The sequence below is a fragment of the Acanthisitta chloris genome, unplaced genomic scaffold, assembly GCF_000695815.1.
Source record: "Acanthisitta chloris isolate BGI_N310 unplaced genomic scaffold, ASM69581v1 scaffold2467, whole genome shotgun sequence".
Lineage (NCBI taxonomy): Eukaryota > Metazoa > Chordata > Aves > Passeriformes > Acanthisittidae > Acanthisitta > Acanthisitta chloris.
Window position 1 is genome coordinate 1 of NW_008684114.1, and position 19,689 is coordinate 19,689.

General features: G+C 38.1%; 1 protein-coding gene across 1 annotated transcript in view; it reads right to left on the reverse strand.

Moving 5' to 3' along the window:
- Window positions 1-2,158: 2,158 nt before the first annotated feature.
- MYRIP (myosin VIIA and Rab interacting protein) overlaps window positions 2,159-19,689 on the reverse strand; it is a gene marked incomplete at its 3' end in the record, with an annotated part of 109,141 nt that continues 91,610 nt past the window's right edge. The window contains exons 10-11 of the mRNA XM_009079174.1: window positions 16,482-16,721; window positions 2,159-2,353 (exon numbers count right to left, since the gene is read on the reverse strand). Coding sequence (XP_009077422.1) covers window positions 2,159-2,353; window positions 16,482-16,721 — 435 coding nt within the window. The remainder of the gene's footprint in view (window positions 2,354-16,481; window positions 16,722-19,689) is intronic.

Consider the following 19,689-nt stretch of genomic DNA (forward strand, 5'->3'; position numbering starts at 1 on the left):
TATAATATTTATATATTTGCATAACAAATCCCATAAATCTACAAGGGGAAATCAACAGGTCACATCTCATACAAAGCTGTGTTTATTGAAACATGCCTAATGCCTTCTGACAATCAAAACTGCATGAATAACTGTTCAGAAGCACATAGTTATTAACTTCTTACAGAGTAACTGTGCTTATATGTATACCAGTTTTCCATCCCATCCTGCTCTCACCCAAATATGCAGCAGGCAAAACATTTCTACCTCCTGGGCCTTTGAGTGACTCTGTGGAGGATCAACAGACTTAACTGGGCTGCATAAAAGAGAATTACTGACTTTGTAATTTAGAGTTCTTCCCTAAAACCAAACAACTTCTGGTATTTTGGCCCACCTGTGATACCTCTGATAACTATAGCTGAAGGTTTCATTTCCCATTCAGCTCCTCAGAGCGATAATTCACAATACACTGCGTTTTATTGTTTCTTTTATTTCACAAAGATGGCTGAGTGGAGGTCTCTGGTTTATAGAAAAGCATCAGCTATTGACACCTGTGCTTAAAATTGTGCAGAACCATGTGAAAATACTGCACTTTCTGCCTATTTACTAGTTAGCCAAGAGACTGTATCCATGAGGCTGATAACAGCACAGTGAAATGAAATATATATTCTGATTTTCCCCATTGGCAGCTTCACTCACTGTAATAGCAGTAAAGACCACGTTGCTAAAAATCCAGCATGAATTAAACAAGTTCTGTGGTTAAGTTCATGGTTCAAGGGGCAAGCAAACAGGATCTGAACCAGATCCTTGAGCCAATACCTTCACTTCATACACGTCTTCCACTCCTGTCATTATATCTCCCCCAATTCCTAGATGATGCAGTCCTTTGACATAACAGGTATTCAAACAATTTATGACCATGCTGTGACTTATATCAGCACCCAGGACAGTGTGTGGGAGTGAAGAGAAGCAGGAACACCTCAGATGGCAGGGCGAGAGGCCTGGTAAGGCTGAGCAGAGGTGGGGAGGAGAGGTTGTGATCAGGAGGTGGTTGGGGAGCAGGGAGTGGGTTGGAGAGCATCCTGTTAGTGCAGACAGGGAGAAAGGGAGCAGATGAGGTTAGGAGGTATAGGATCTAGTTTGAGAACCTCCAACCCAGAGCACGGCTGGGAGATTTGAGCTCTGAAAAGGTGTGGTGAGAGGAGTGGGGAGTTGTGGGACTGGTGAAGGGGCTCTGGAGTAGGACAGACCCAGTGCCAGGACTGGCTGTTACTGTCATAGATTATCTCCCACTCAGTTCTTGGCCCGAGGCTTCTCTGGAAGTGTGTTTCTGTGAAATAAACTAATTTTATCTCCCAAGAAGAGATTCTGTCTGAAAATTTTCTGGTGCTAAAGAAAATCCAGACTTGTTTTCTTTGATCAGGATGTTATAATGGGACAGCCCAGATGCCTACGAGATCTTTAAGAGCTCCTAATGAAGGGAAAAATCACTGAAATATAATCACTTAAACATGGGAAGAAGAGAAAATCGAAAATTACAAGTGTACCAACTCCATTAAAATAAAAAATTTACAATGAATACTGACTTGCCTCTGTGATTCAGCATTGTACTTTTTCCTGCAGATGACAGGTACTCATGAAAAAGGACAGATGATGTGGATTTGGCCAAACAAATGTTTCTTTAATTCAGGTTCTCTTTCTAATAGTGCAGGAGGTAGCTCCAGCTCCCTGGGTGCTGAGCACATGGTGTGGGAGAGAGCTCTCCACCTCACTGTGTGACTGGAGACATGCTTTGCCCACCTGTCCTTGAACTAATGAGGCTATACTGAGATGGGGAAACGTGGTTTCAGCAAGGCATGGCACAGCCACACAGCTACAGAGGTTCTGAGTTCTTAAGTTAGCTTTTGAGATATTCTAAATTTAGTTGTAAACCACAAAGCATCCAGCTCCCCCTCCCTGCAGTATTTTAAAGTACACATAAAAACCCCACACCAACACAGCTAAGCACCTGTTGAAATAGGATTTGTTTTGTTCTGTTTGTGTATTTGTTTAATAACCCCAGTTTCATTGGGAACATCCTCTGATGCTGCCCATGTGCTTTCCCTTTCAAGTTGGTGGAGATACATAGGTACACTCACTCACACATGTAACTTTCCAAAATACTGATTTATGTTCTTACATTTTCTTCCAGTGTGGTGAGCTGCTCATCAAGTCTGACAGGGTCTGTCCCCAGTGGGAGGGTCCCTCTTCCTCTGTCCTGAATGTCATCTGGGAAATCGCAGGGATCAGTGGATTCTGCTATCAGTTCTTCAGTGGCATTGATGACTTTCAGGACTTCTGTAGATATGTTGCAGAGAGAGACAGCAGAGTACTTCTGTTTTGTTACAAGAGCAGACAGAGAAAACAACAGCATTAAATTAGCACAGAGGGATAAGATATAAATCACCTTACTAACAGCCACAGCTTTAGCCATGCTAAAAACATATCCATGGCTAATTTCTGCAAACAGGCACAAGAACCATATAATGGAATTGGAATCTACATTTCTTTTCCTCTCTCTCTTTTTCACATATGCACACTGTTACAGCATGCAAAATAACATACACATGCAATTCTTCTACAAAGAAATTCTACTGGAGGGAAGGTCCAAATCTTATCCCAAAGGAGCACACAAATATCCAGCTTTAAAATCCAAGTGAGCTAGGTAAAGCTGGTTTCGCAATAGTGTTTTAAACAGGTTTTAAAACACAATTTTCCTTTAGGGATGCTGGTAAACAGATGTGGAATCATCTGTCTTGATAGGAGCTATTGCATTGCAGATGTAAACATGGGACAGCAATCTTCAGCAGTCCTGTGAGGACAGCATTTTACTAAAATGCTTGCTATGAATTAAATGATCACCCCAAATAAAGTTTGAGCTATAAGTCTGTAAACACTTGTATCCTTCTTTTAAAAAAAATTTCAATTCACCATGTTAAAATATTTATTAAATAAATTATATCAAATACCAAGGCAAAGCATACAGTTTTATCCATTTTTTTTTAAACAACGGAAAGCCTTTATATCAGTGTTCCTGAGTTGTAATTAACTGTCCTGATTCTGATAACTCTTACATAGATTTAAGCTTCAGGACAACATCTCTGATGGCAATAAAATTTCACTTGATGTACTTTCAAGCATCAAGCTCAACATCGAACTATAAATCTTGGAGATTGCACCAAAGCTTGTTAAAGCCAATACAAATACTGTCACTGAATATATGTGAAATACCTTTAGTGCTTTGCCTAAACGAAAGTGTGTGAAGTTTAGACCGAGATTTAATTCATTCCTTAAACATGCAAATATTTATGCATGTGAATTAGGGGCCTACCTGTCTGCAAATTTTCTCACAAACAAAATATCTGCAGATCAATACTGAGGAAACAGCTTTTGGGTTCTATATAGTAAATTCTGTAGTACAGGAAAGTATAACATTAAAAATGTCTATAGGCAAGATATAGGAGAAATGATGTTACTTTGCTTCCCACAAAGTCTGATGGGTTAAACTGAAAACCTCTTTTATTATCTCTTTCCTTTAATCAGCTGTCCAGTTTTATGTTAGATAAGACTTTTACGGAAAAAATACTGTCTTTGCAGTATGTACTCAATTGTTGTGTATCAATACATTAAGGTATTTTTTAGCAGTTACTTCTCTGAATTACAAGAAATAATTAGAAACATGAGATTAAAGAGAAGAAGAACAAAGCAAATACAGAATGCTACAGCACTCAGATCTTTAGCTTGTTAAGACAGCCAACACAGCCCTGAACAAGCAGGCCTAGGACTCTTACTGAGAACAAATACTTGAACCCCACAAATAGCCTACTCTTTTTTTCCATTTATTTTCACAAGTGCCAATTAGGTTAGAAACAGATCAATAATTTTATAGGACAGAAGAGGAAATCAATGTTACTTGGTTTTATTATTTGCTTCTACAAGTATCTAATTCTTATTCTAGTCTGTGAGTAGTGAACAAAAAAGGATGAAGGCCAGACACTATATTTTCTTCATCATCTTCACTGATGTATGTTCTCCATTTCAAGAATTGTAGCCTCACTTTAGTGTTCATTATTTCTTAATTGTTGAAAATTATTCTTTGCAGTTAATGATGGAATTCCAAAAGAGATTAATTTAAATTAGATAAATGTGTTTTTATACCAGAATATGAGAATCCATTTATTGGCATTTATTACAGACCAATATACTGCAAAACAGTTTTTTGTTTCCCAGGTAAAGTGGTCTGTGATAGTAATCTTCGTGAAATCAAGATTTTGAGTTAAAAATACCCTACCTTCTCAATAGGCAATGGATAGGGGGAAAAGTTCAACAGATAAGAACAGAATATAATAGAATATCTTTTCATGATCAGTGATCACCTAGCCCAGCTATGTGACTCATTCAGGGCTGACCAAAAGTTAAGACATGTTGTTAAGGGCATTGTCCAAATGCTCTTAACACTGTCAGGTTTGGGGCATTGACTGCCTCTCTAGGAAGCCAGTGTTGAATCACCCTCACAGTGAAGAAATGCTTCCTAGTGTCCAGTCTAAATCTCTGCCAGTGTAGAAATGTGATTTTTAACTTTTCTAGAATTTTGAGGTAAGTTTTTATTGGAAGATGCAGTTCAAATTTTTAAAACCATAGAATCATAGAATTTTAGGGGTTGCACCTTACAGATCATCTAGTCCCAACTCCCCTGCCATGGGCATGGACACCTCCCACTAGACCTGGATGCAAAGCAACTAGATGAATGTTCTTAAAGTGTGTGTATCAATGAATGGATCTTGATCCCAGCCTGCAGGTCTCTCCTGCAGGTACTCCTCCTAGACACAGAAGTCATAGTATTAAAGCTTTTTATTTAAGCTTGTGAAACATCTGCTTTTATAGTACAACAAGGATACGGGACTAGAGTTTAAACACTGTAAAGAAATACATGGCAAGCAAAAAAAGTGATTTTTCCTTAGAGTATATCTAAAGAGTAGATCTACCAGAACTTAAGAGAACAAGCATTATTTCAATGTATTTAAATTTAACATCTGTGAAAATTTTCTGTGAAAAGGTATTTAGAATTCAGCTTTTCCAGGGTTGTATTTTACAGAGAAGCAAGAAGAGATTAATGTCTGCCTGAGGGTGACATAAAATCCAAATGTGGTGAGTTCAAGGGTTCTCAAATTGTAAAGACTGGATACTCAATGGTTTTGCATATGTTTTAGCCTCTTTTTTGAGCAACTGTCAAAAGCTGTTAAAACAACTCATGTTCCAAAATGGTCAGTTTGCAAATCAAGTGGGGTATTTAATATCTATTTAATATGTGTAAGGAAAAAAAACCTCAACAAAACAAAATAAAAAATATATAAAGAAGAAAATGTGTCCCTCTAGTGCTTCACAACCTTCTCCCCCACTCCTCCCACCCACATCAAAGTTAGGACTTATGAGATTATATAAAAATCACCTAAAATTCACAGACACACGTGCATCAAACTCATCCTGGTAGGTGAACAATTCAAATTGCTCTAAAGACCTCTTGGCTGTCTAATTTATCTTGCCCTTACAAGAAAGGTCATTGTTAACATCTCTAAGTGATTCACAGAGACAGCTATTACGCCATGATGCAGACTCTGTCTTGTTAAACAGTCACAGTACTAATATGGATGTGATAGTTGCAGAAAGCAATCTCTATTACAAATATCTAGCACAGGAAAATTAAGCACAATCATTCTTCTCGAAACATTGGGATGCATTCTGATTTCACCTGTGGTATTCCTGAATTAACACCACCCCTCCCAGATAAAGTTGATGCAGCTGATCTGAATTTGAATGTTTCTACTGGTTGTGAGAATCTAATATTTTTTTACTGAATTTGAGATTAAGAGTTTAATGGGATGAGGAAAATGTGTATTTATCCTTTTTATGATAATTAGTGTCCACGGTCACAAATATGTTAAAGATACAGTCAAACCAAAATGCTCAATTTCCCCGAGTTCTTTGTGGTTGAGTTTTAAAACCAATGAAATACTAAAAAAGTGTGTGTATGCAAGCACATATACATGTATGTATGCATTGAATATAATAAATATCTGGTACAATTTCTTTACTGTCAACTTGATGTGTGGTTGGACAGATGGAAAGGATTCCTGTATGGAATGTAGTGGTCTTAAGCTACCTCTTGCTGTTAGCCACTTCCCTTCCCTTCTGCTGTCTCTCTTCCCTTTCCCTGCTGATGCTGCCAGTATTTCCTTTGCTGTTTTACTCAAGCATGCCTCACTGGAAGGTGCTCTATAGACCATTATTTGCATTCTTGCACAAAAGATGATAAATAACAGAAGGAAAGCAGGATAAAACTGAAGTAATATAAGTGTCCAAACTGCTGAGAGAAGGTGAGTCCTTGTATGAATCTCAGCAGCCTATGACATTTTCACATCATTTCCTTTGCACTGACATTATTGCTTTTATGTTTAATGTTCTTAAATAGTTAAGGTCTCTATCACTTGGACTATTTTCTCCACATTGTACTCATCCATTAGCATTTTCTCTTTTTAACTACTGTAATATTATGTCATCATTAGGCTCTTTTAAACTGCATGGGAGGCTGTGACTTGCAATTCAACAGAGAAGAGTGACATCAACAGTTAGATCAAGAAGTAGAGCAAGAGCACCTTTCCATCGCTAGCAGCCCTGGCAGTATTTACCACCTCCTTGATGACTTGTGGTGCAATCATTTTTAGCTCCAGTCTCAAGGCATTATATCATGCTCTGAGTCACATGCTGGCTTCACAGTCAATATCCCTCATTTTTTTGTAGGGAGTTGCAGGGGGGCTGTCTAAAAAAGACACGTTTTGCTTTGCCAGTGGTTGATTTATCCTTTTAGAGTACCCTGACTGAATCCAAGCTTGATGAAAACAAAAGCAACCCCCAAACCTTCCTCCCTCATCTCCCCACCCTATGTGAATTCATTGTACAGCTATGGGCCCTGGAAAAGCCCAACAAAAGTCTTTTATGGGCAAGCAAGATCTGGAACACTGGCCAAGTCACAGTGTGGGAGGAACAGAGACATCAATGTCCATCTATCTATAGCAGTTGCCAACCCTGACCCTCAAAACATCTTTGGCTTTAAAGAGAGCCCTAACCACTCACTACCACAAAGACAGTGGGGGAGAAAAAGGGCTAAAATTTGCCTGGCTATTTGATGGAAGACAAGTGTACTATGATTAACTGTAGTATTAAGGAATTACTCTCCTGTGCAAGTTTAAGACTTCCTGCCTTGACCTTTAATGTCAGCATCTTCATTTATAGGCACTCATTTAGTAAATTCTCTTACAAACTGAGAGCTATTATTCTACTGACATTCTCCAGAGTATGACACAGAGAAACAGTCTCTTTGTGATTGTGCTAGGTAATTCTGAATATTGCATTTTTATTAATTCAATCCACTGTCCTAATATTCATTTGCAATGCCTTATTTGTAGAGAAAAAAATGCCTATAGTCATGCAAAAGGAAGTTCTTTTCCAAGAGGTGAAATATTATGGTTTGAGTTGGAAATGGAAACATTTACATCTTAAAATCCACAGAGGATTCTGATCTACAATGGATACAGGCTGATGACATTGCACAAATGGAAAAATATTTTCTTTAAAATCACCCTTGATATTTTTACTAAATAAAACCAAGATGATTAAAAGATGTTTAAAATGCACAGAACAAAATTTAAGTCTGAGAGTAAGGAAAAAAGAAAAAGCTGAGATAAGTGTTTGGCTAAATTAAGCATTAACTTTTGACACAAAAGAAGTGGTTCTCATTTTAAGACTGAATGATAGATGACAAATTACAAATAGCATGTATTTTAAAATATAAGATAAGCATATATTTGCTCAGGGAACATAATTAAAATTCATAAATTAAAATATCTGATCCTTATAAGCTGAGACTCAAATAGCACAGAATATGAAACCTCTTTCCACCTAGACAAATTATAAGCAACAGGCACTAGCAGCAAAGTGAGAAAATATCTACTCACTGTGTACAAACTCTACCATGAATTAAGGGTTTTGATTACTTTTTAAATTGGGAGCTTTGAAATATTTTTGAAGACCACTATGGTCAGAAAAGTTTCTTCCAAATTTCTTAATACAGGTGAGTACATGAGAATAGAAAGATCATATACCTTATCTTTGTCCTCTGTTCTTCATTACTGATAAAACAGATTTTCATCACAAAGCCAAACAGGAGAGCCAGTCTGCTCCCCATGCCTTCTTCATGCTCATCACTCCCATCATAACACAAGGCTAGCTGTGATTATAAAATAATTTTCTGCAATGATTATAGGTTGTGGCCAAAAGGTATGATTTTTCAGGCCTGGTATTTCCAGGAAAACATTTTGAGTTTGAGAATGTTGCTTGGGAAACGTGGAAACCCTCAATATCACTTTATGGCATCTCTTACTACATAAGAGATGTAAGAAGACACAGACAAAACAAAGCATTCTCACCTGCTGCAATACAGTGGATAAAAACTGCAGCTTTAAATGAAGATCAATAGCCTTTTGTTTTTCCTAGATAGTGGGAAAGCAGTTAAATAAAAAGGCAGAAAAGTTATATTAACAGCTACAGAGGTTAACATTTATATAGGTTCAGACTTACAGGGAACTTTAGGATGAACAGCAAGGATAAAGAAACTACCAAGAATAAAATACCATAAAATTTAGATTTTTACATTTATTACTAAAATATTTAAAATAAAGCAATGCCTAATTTATTTTTATTTGTGGGATTTAGAGTAACAGACCTCATTAAGACAGATGATTCACACATCAGTTTTTATAAAATGAAACAGATGGAAAATACTGATTTCCACCATCACAAAACAATGGCACTAGCAATGGAAAAATACACTTGCTGCAGTGTTAAGAAAAAGAAAAGCCAGCTGTCTTCAGTTTTGGGGTCTACATAATTGCAGTTCAGACACTATGTGTGTTTTTAGTTACAAAGGGGTCTGTACCTCATTATGCCACAGTCAGATGCTCATGTGAGAAACACCTGGGCTAAGTTAAGTAAGATGTCTCATGCCAAATCACTTCCTACTGTTTGCTACTATCCCTCTCCTGGACTCACTGTCCCAAATCAAACAAGTAAATTCCTTCATGCTTCCACTTTCCAGAGCCCAGTCGGTAGGCTTACCATAATCCCCCTAAACTGACTGGTTTTGCCTTGAAGTAATGACACAACCACAGTTACTCTACTGGCTGTGCTGTGCCAGAAGTATCTTCCAGCTGAGGAACAGCATTTCCTTGAAACTCTTCCAGCTAGATCTGAAAGAGCTCAAATTCTACTGCCAAGTCTCTGGGCAGCTTACAAAAGGAGACAAGAAAATAGTAACTTTTTTGTTACAAGCCTATTTTCCCACCATTTTGTTCCAGTAGCTTACACCAATCTTCACTGATTTTCTGTAACTGTATCGGTAAAATGGCTTGAGCACTGAAGGAGATTCCCATTGCATGCATGCTGGACAGAGCTAACTTGGGTGTGCATGCAAGTAAGTATTAAAGCTGAGACTATGAGACATAGTTTACAAACTGTTCACGAAGACATTGCATTCCTCATGGGAAGCCAGTTGAATTAACCACCTATTCTGCACTTCTTCAGGTAGAGTCAAAAGGGCTTTGATTCAGTTGCTTAAACGCAGACAAAGTGCAGTTTGAAACAGCTTGAAATATGTGAGGATTTTGAAACAAGACTGTCAGATGTGACATGGACCTGGGAGATGTATGTTTCCTCTGGGCTAGCAGCTTAAGGCCCTGTGGGACACTGGGGCATCTCAGATGGTCTGTCTACATCCATATTTTTGCAACTGTATTGAGCCCAGAAAGTGTCAGAACTGGAGGAACACAAACATCACTGCCTGCTTTTGTAAACTTTAAAAAAAAATAAAAATGTTTATGGTCTTGGTCCTTGAAACTGAAGACACAGATTTTGACAAAATACACTTAGGATCAACTTGATTTTTTATACTCTAGACTGATAAATAATAGTAAATACATGGGAAAGATCTTTGTAATGGGATTTTTATCCAGCAAACTACTGAATCCTCAGATTAAAACTGAACATATACTTGACTACTTAGTTAAACTGAGAACTTAAAACATTGGATCTATTAGCCCAGTGTGAAGATTAATGTCTCATACGTTTTTTTAGAAGAAAAGACCACTGTTTCACCTTCATAAACCAAGATCTTTTTTTCTCTGCTGTCATTCAAAATCTTGTACATAAATCTGCAGTTCATAAACTTTAAGGATCACTTTTTACAATGCTGCTGGCATTCAGTTTTCAATCCTGGGCTTTGGGAGACTGCCCAGATAATTAACATCATCTTACACGCAATGAGCCATCATAACACAAGAATTAGTCTGAGAATCTTGCATACAAAAAGGTGAAATAATAGACATGCAAATATCTTCCAAGTTGTTAACCCAGGATAATATCATTGTACTACACTGTTCAGCTCTATTACCATAATAGTAGCTACTAATACTATTATGTTTTCTTGCCTAATTGATCCATATGGTTCTGGCTTCTCTAGAACCTTTTATTCAGACACTTCTACAGCTTTCAGGCATATGAAGCTGGATGTCAGTTTCCTATTAACCCCTGCTGGGACCAGCACACCAGCCAAAATACTCAGGAGTTCAGAGAGTTGCAAGATAACAATCACAAAATCTACATCATCTTCTGTGATGATGGTGCATGCACCAGCCCAAACAACTAACAGAAGCCCAGTCACCAAGGGACACAGGCTCACTGTCATTATTATAGAACTGCTGTTACGACATCGCAGACATCCCTGCTGTGATGCTTTAGCAGGTCTGTGATGCACAGGAGAGATTCACTGACATGGGCATGTCCAATGCCATTCTCCATCTCCACCAAGGCTGTGAGCATATACCTGTCCAGTGACCAAGTCCCATGAGCCTTCCCTCATCTGCCCTCCCTTATTGAGCCCTGGCCACCCTCTCCAAGGCTAGCTCCAGGCATAGCCACCAGTGTACACCACACCAGGGAGCTGGCTGTCTCCTCTGTTGTGGTAACAAACACCCACATGCCCAGGTACTGGCTACTCCTCTTGCCAAAGAGAGGAGCCATGCAGATTTTCTAGCAAGTCTCAATCTTATTATACCAGTAGCTGAATACTGCTAATTTACCTGGTGAAAAATGTAAGAAGTACTCTCTTGAAACAGAGAATATAGGCCTCTGGCAGAAATTCACATGAAGTTGTTGCTCCTAATATGTATTTTCCCCAAAATAAAGCTTTAAGAATAAAATGTTTCCAGAGAATGGAAGAATAAATATTTTATGGCAAGATTATTTATGCTGCTATTCATACTGTCAAGAAACTGGGGAGGTTTCACTTAGAAAACAGGATCCCACTGTGCTACTTAACAAACTTACTTAGAATTTGTCATTCAGAAAAGAGCTACTGTGTAATATAACAATGTCAACAGAAAACAGCAGAATTTAAACAAAGTTACTAATCCTTGGTTGTAAGATTCTCTGAGCAGAAGTAAATGCAGAAATGGATCAAAAGAAATTCCTCAAGAACACAGCACATTGCATCAAGCTAATGCAAAGAAAGAGATACTCAACATTACCACTGAATTTTGACTTTTGCTAATTTACATATCTTAAGCAAGGAGGGGTACAAAATAGAAGGAGACAAAAAGAGAAACACAAGTAAGATTTTAACAATTATACTGCGGTTTATCCTGTGTGGGCAATTTGCAAAAATGGTGGGGACTATTTTTTTTACAAAACTGTATCTCTGTAGTTTCTGATGAAGTGGGTATAGTGATAGACTGCAATCAAAATGCAGCCTGCATTGGGCACTGCCAAAATTGCCTTCTAGAATGTGATTCTGGCCTATACCATGAAGTATAGACCCTTACTATTTATCTTTATGAAATCATCAAAACAGAAGGAGAATGGACAAAGGAGAGCAAGAACTACATTCCATTTATCATCCTTGTCACTCTCAGGATCAGTATCATTAAGATACTTCCAAGTGGGTTTACATTTTGCTTTTTTCCTTTGTTAGGGTTTGGGGAAAATGAAGCAAAACCACCAAACAACAACCCCTAACAAAACAAGACAAAAATGAACAAGGCAGAAAGAACTGTGCAAATAATTGTGCTGGTACAAGATGCTTCACTAAGACAATAGTTGCACAATATGCATTTTGGTTTGTTCACACCTGAAGTGTAGAGGGGCTGAAGGCTAACTAGCCTGAACATGGCTTTTGGTGAAAACCATGGCCTTTCACTACACAACTAGGACAAATGGGCTTTCCAGGGCTCTACATACACCTGGAAGATCATGAACTACTTCTGTAGCTTTATAAGCACAAAATGTTTTCAATAAAAACATATCAGCTGAAGGATTGTGTTTGTTTTAAAACAAGAGCTGTGAAACTCCGCAACACCATATTAGGCAATCACAAACTGAGAGATAATGAAAATGATGGTGCTAAAGATCTAAGCAGATTTAAGTCTAAGATACAAAATTACTTGTGTTAATTAATACCCATTTAAATCCTCCAGTAACCCACAGGAACTAAATAATTATCTCAAAGGACAGCATGTTTAAATTTGCATCTTAAAGGCAGACATACAGCTCAAAAGCTCAATTTGAAGTGAGAAATGAGAACCCATAAATGTCCAACAACTTCAGCTCACTCTCCACTGAATGAAAATTCTTGCCATTGCTTCAGACCTTAATATACTAATTACCCTTTTAAAAGCATCAGCTCAGTGTGTGATTAAATGAGATTTCCAGCTTCCATTAAAAAAAGAAGTCCAGATTTTCAAAGGTGCCGAAAGATTAAAGTCAGATTTTCATAAGCACCAGGTATTTAATTTCTAGTGATTAAAAAACAATACATGTTTTTTGAAATCTTATTCTATGGTCAGGTGTACTAGAACTATAAATTCCTAATGATTTAAAGTTGCTAATGTGTTCCAGAATAAACTTGTGAGAACAGAAGACTAAAGACTGAAAAAGACAAGTAGTTTGGCTCAAATATAAACAAGATAGGTAAACTATAGCATTTAATTTATGTTCAGGAACTCAAAGAAGTCTGTAGGCATTCCAGCTCTCATTTTAATGGGCCAGAATTAGAGCTTCTGTATACCTAATTTGAAACTTGATGCCTAGGTCAGAAGTCTGTGTCTCTGATCAAGCATGCTGAGTGCTAGTTTGAAAGGTCTGTAAATCCTTACATATGCATTCTCCAAAAATCTGGCTTCTTAAAGAGACTTATTGAGACACCTGGCTTTGAAAGCATGTAAAATTACTGGTTCCCAGAAAATAGGTTTTCTATGCTTCTCTCCACATGCCATCTACTCATCTGAAAATTATTGCAGCTTTTATGAGTTTAGCTATGTCTTCATATTTTATATTGCCACAGCCACAACTGGTATTATATATTGTCATCCTAAGTATTTCATTGTAAGATGTTGGTCAGCCACCTTTACAAAGAGAAGGCACATGTCAAAAGATTTTAAATTATCTTTAGGGACAACTGTCAAGAAGAAGAATGAAAGCAGTTTGCTTGTTTCTCTACAGCTGGAGAAAGTTCCCCAGCCAATTTCACTGAAGGCTATAGCATGATGTCTACTGGGGTACTTTGGCTTCTTTATTATAGACAAAAAGAATACATACTATGACCATTAATGACTAAGACTTTTTTTAAATCCAAACCCAATAAAGAATTAGGAACTCTAAGCCTTCCCTTTTTGATGAACATGGTATGCCTTTTATTTTTTTAAACTTAAGAAAATTTTAGTGAGAAAAAAAATCCATAATCTTTGCTTTATTTTAAATAACAGACATACAAATGTTAAGTAAATAATAAACAATAATAATAATAAAGAAATAACAAAATTAGAAAAGGAAAAACCAACTAATATTATTTTACAGATGTGAGCAGATGAGTAAGTACACCACAAAACATACATTTGCCATTTTCATGCTCAGTTCACCATATAAGAGCATTGCAGAAAGTCCTATTTACAGCCTTTAATTCTGGACTTTTCATTGTGTTATATCCTAACTAGCCTATATCTGCTGTTGAATAATGTGGTATTGCTGTTTTGTCATTGTAAACCAAAGACAAGCAAATTGAATGCTGCTGATAAGCACTGACAATAAAGCTTTTATGTGATTTCCTTGGAAAGGTTGTGTGTACATCATGGAGATATTTGCATACATGATGACAAAGGTACTTACACTCCTGTGTAGTCCATGGCTAAATACCTCAGAATCAGAGAGTCACAGACTACTTAAATTGGGAAAGGACCACTGCAGATCACCTATTTCAACCCTTCTGCTCAAAGCACAGTTAACTAGATCAAGTTGCCCAGAGCTGTGTCCAGTCAAATTTTGGTTATATCCAAGAATATAGACCCTACAATCTCTCTGAGAAACCTATTCCAACATTTTTACACTATCACAGTGAAAAAGGTTTTGTTGGATGGAATTTTTTGTATTTCACTTTTTGCCCACTTCTTCTATTCCTGTCAATGAGAAGAATTCAAAATCCACTTCATTATTTCCCACAAGAAACATCCCCCACTCATCTCCCATCAGGTATTTAAATACATTGAAGAGGTCCTCTCAGAGCCTTCTCTAGGCTAGACAATGCCAGCTCTTTCAGCCTCTCCTCATATGATAGACACCCCAATCTTTTAATCACCTCTGTGACCCTTCACTGGACTCGCTTCAGGATGTTCATGTGTCCCTTGTACTGGGGAGCCCAGAACAGGACACAACACTTCAGAAGTGGCCTCACCAATATTACATGAGATAATCACTTTCCAGGTGCAGGACTTTGCATTTTCATTTGTTGAACTGCATGAGGTTCTGTAGGCCCATTTCTCCAGCATGTCAAGATCTTCTGAATAGCAACAGAACCATCTCATGTATCAACTGCTTCTCCAAATTTAGGGTGCACTCTGTCTCATTGTCTCTGACAATGCTGAAGATGTTAAGCAGTACGGCACAAATGACTGGGCTCCAGCTGGATTTTGAACCTCTGATTGCAACCCTTTTGGTCCAGCAATTCAGGCATTTTTATTCCTCATCACTGTCTACTTATGCAGTCCTCATTTGCTCCTTTTGTCTGTGAGGATGTCATGAGAGATTGATAAAAGCCTTTTTAAAGCAAAAATAAACAATATCCATAGCTCTGAATACCTCAGATTACCATGATCTTTCACAGATGAACAACAGTGGCCTCTCAATGTTATGGACCAGTTGCCTCAGTTCTTATAAGTGCATCCCCATCAGATGCCATGCACATGTGCACATTCCATTTGTTGAAATATTTGCTAACCTGATCCTCCTCTACCAAGGATAAGTCTTCACTGCTCCAGGCTTTCCCATAGGTCTCAGGGGCCTGGGATTCTTGAGGGTAAATCTTACCTGTAAACTGAGGTGAAAACAATGTTGTGTAACAGCCTTTTTCATGTTCTGTGTCACCAGGTCACTGCAGCCTTGTTTTCCCTCACTTGCCTTCTGCTGCTGATCTACCTGTAGAAGACTGTCTTATTTCCCTTGATGTCCCTTGAGTGATTCAACTCCAGATGAGCATTGGCTTTGCTGACACCGTTCCTACATACTTGGACAGCATCTCTGTTATCCACCAGAGTCACTTGAACCTGCTTTCACTTCCTGGTATATTAGTTCTTTATATAATTTGAACAAAATTATATATTCAAATTATGATGAATAGATTTCCATTAGAGAACATCCCTTTTGAAAGCTGAGCTGCTGTGCAGGCAAGACCCTGAGAGCAAGTCAAGATACACAGCAGTCTAGAATGAGCCTAAGTGGATCTAAGGTATGAGAGTGCTTGACTGGCAAGGTGCAGCACTGGGCTCCTACAGCACCAAACTCAAGCACACCACAGGATGTGATGAGAAATTTGGATTCAGAGATAGAAAGGAAAGAGAGGAGGTGGCAAGTCCTGTAGAAAGATACTGAAATCAGGTATCTCTTTGTAAGGGTGAAATGGCATAAATGATCTCCCACATTATCAGATGGGAAAAAACCTCATAAACTGGTTGGTTAGCAAGGAAAAAAGAAAAACTGGATTTGTTATTAAATAAAAACTTGTAAGCTGATTCTCAGTTAGTATAAACTGACATAATTCCATTAATATTACTCAGTTAACAGTTTCGCTGCACGAGCTAAGTTCCCTGCTTGGAACCGATGCTGTAGGCTGTCTGTTCCTCACAGGCTGGAACACACACCTTAACTAAAGGTAGGTAACTTTTACCTACACAAGGGTTTCAGGCTCAGACCAAGTGTAAAGTACCTCAGTTTTTTGTAAGCAACTATGTTCAGTTTTCTAACCACAGGTTTCTCCTTCTGGATTCTAACTTTTACAGTACTGTTCTCATTCCTCGACAATGACCACTTACCTTCTTTAACTCTTCCTGAATACTTCTGCCATTTTCCTCTGAGGACAAACTCTCCTTCTGGTTTTCAGGATCTATTCCAAGTTCTGACTCTTGTTCTTCACCAGAAGATGTTTCCTTGTCACTCATTTTAGCAGCAAGCTGAAATAACCTGGATTTAAGCTCCTCCTCCATAAGGTCAGGCTTGATATTCTGGTGCTGATCCTCATTGCTTATATCTGTTTCTGATAAATCATCAAAATCCTACAAAGAAATTAGAAAAAACATATAATTTCTGTGTAGGCATAGAAAAAAAAGAAACAAACAGCTTCCTAAAAATATATACATATGATTACTCTGGAGGGAAGCTAGAAAGAAAGCACACTAAGTGTTCTGATAAAAAAATGCCATGTCTTTACAGAGGAATGCTAGTAAACTCACATTTATTGGATCGTATTTGTCATTCCTTCTTATTTTTATATTGCCTAAAATAGAACTATCAAAATCATTTTCTATCTGTGTGCAACTAATAAAATATGCTTAAATGGCATTTGCCATTTCCGGCACTGCCACCACTTTCAGGCTTGGTGCAGATAAAGTGAGGTGTGGGACTGAAATAACCTATGACCTAGCAGTTGTGTTCAGCTTTCAGTTGAAAGGTGAGCTCACATTCCCTGAGTGCTTGGTCTTGAGCATTATCTATGTTCTTCTTAACAACTACTGGAAACAGGTTTAGAAAAATCTCTCTTTTATTACATGGTGGTGCTTAAGACTGTCAGCATTCCCAGTGATTATTTGCATAGGTGGATCCTGTACAGAGATGACTGTTTTCCAAATGCCAACCCCCTTGGAACAAGTTCAATCTTCAGGAGCACCTCCTTTCCTGACTCTTGGATCCTTAACAGTGGGAGGCTCAGTTAAGTACAGTGGGTGTTATAGGCTTGACCAGAAGTCCCTTACATTGGAGGCTGAAGAGAAGAAAAGCAAAGTCTTTTTGCAAATCTGTTTAGCAGGGCGCCTTCTCAGCATTTAATAAAGTGGAATGGGGGATATTTTTGGCAGACCTTGCAGAAGAGCTGAGAATATTTCATGGTTGTTCAAAAAACTCATGTCCAGGTACATATCAATTCATTTTCTGGATATGTGCTATCTGATTAGGACCCAATTTCCCCTGGTTTCCACTACAGTCCCTGGAGAGAGACAGGCATCTCCCAGAGCAACCTGCTCCACCTATAGTGCTAACTGTCTTCTGGAAATGTTCTCTCCAGGCTGACTGTTAACAGAAAGTTTTGAATCATTAGATAACTGGTTCAGTGTTTCAGCCAAGTACAAAAAGTAAGATGGAATTAGGTGGTTTTAAAAGTGACTAATTGTTTGAAACAGAGCATAATCATGCAAAACCACTCAGAAGGAGGCTATGAAGAATTAAACCTATGACCAGAGTGGTAGGCACATCTCAGTGGGTCTAAGAGGATGATTTGAAGCACTTCTGAGATAGAAAATTATTCCTGTTTTCCTTACGCTCTCGTACTGTGACAGGACCAGACGCTGCTGGAGACGCTAAAAGCTGTGTTCTCTCTACCATTCATTTGGAAATACATAAACAGGAGATTTGCTTTGCACAGTTGCTCTCTCTGCAGCCCAGGCAGCACTGCTTATGGATGAACCAATTTCCTCCAGTTCTCACAGGAAATATTAACCCTGCCAACTCCCTCACAAACCCTACCCACCAAACTGCTTTTAATGGATTGACACATTATGTTCATAATGTCAGTTCTCATCTCCCATACAGAAAACTGTACTGTGGTGTTTAGCACTTTCACAGCATTCTGGATCATTTTTGCCTGCAGTTATTTGTGATTCAATCTAAATTATTGCTTTATAACTCACTTTCAGGATGAAGAAGGATGCTTTTGGAAAATCAGGACTTGAAAGAAGCTACAATAGAAGGGGAACCATGGGTTTATGCTGAAATTCTTTTCCCGAACAATCAGTTTTTTCAGAATAAAAAGCTTTTTCTGCCAAACAAACAACAAAGCTGTTCAATGATCAACAACAAGATCTCAAACAAGTGTGTTTCCACTTTAATTTTACAACATGCTATGATATGCTTCTACATACATGTAGAAGGCTGGTCTCTTTCACCTTTGTAATTAAAAATCATATTTATCATAATGGCACTTCCTCAAATCATAAGATGATTTTTTTTCCCAGACATATCTTGCTTGTCATTCAACAGCTCATTACAAACCCCTGAGCAAAAATCTGCTAACAACAAATACTCATACATCACTAAACTACTATAGAAAACCCCTGAAATCTGTTGCTGAATCAATCAGTTCATCGATTTGTACTCAGGAAAGAAACAGTAATAACTTATGTGATATACAGGATAGAAAGCATGGCTAAACTGTGCACTTGATTTTATGAGAATACAGTTTAGTAAAGATACATCTCATTATACTTGAGCTATTTATGGCTAGGTTTCTAGTCTAAGTTAATTACTGGAATCCCCCTTGATTGTGTGAATTACCTCTATTTGTTTAATAGGTACCTACAGAAACCTACTCTCATCTCCAAAATCACGTGGTTTAGGATTACAGTTCTGAACTTAGGGTGTGCTACTAGGCTTCCTCTAGCAGTGTCTATGCAGGAAAAGCATGGTTTACCTTGAGGTCAAGTCTGCAAGGTAAAGAAGATACTCCCATTCTATGCAGACATTTAAGTAGATCAAGCTTGTAAAGACAAAAATTTGGTATTCTTGTTTAAATAAGCTCACAAATATGTGTATAAAATCTAGTGGAGCAGTGAGGGAGGCTGGCAGTCCAGAGAGGCAGATTTTCCCACATTTCCACCTCACTGTTGTACCATGACATGCTGGTAGAGTTCACAGTGCAGCAAGATGTGTAATTCCTCTGGGGGCTTCTTACCTACACTTGCTTAGCTTTAACTGCTTAGCAGCTTTATCAGAGTAGTAATGCACACATACCCCCATGGAAAGCACCACCAGTTAATTTAAAGAATCCATATTGGCAACAGCAGAATGACAACTTCTCTTGATCCTGAAAAAATACCAGTCTTCCTAGGATCACACACAGCAGCACCTTTTAGGTTAATCTCTACTGCCTCCATACAAAGCTCAGCAAAACCCTGTAAAGCCTTGCAGCTGAGTTCCTATATATTCTGGAGGAAGGCATGGCAGGTCAATATTGCTAAATTGCTCAGATTCAGC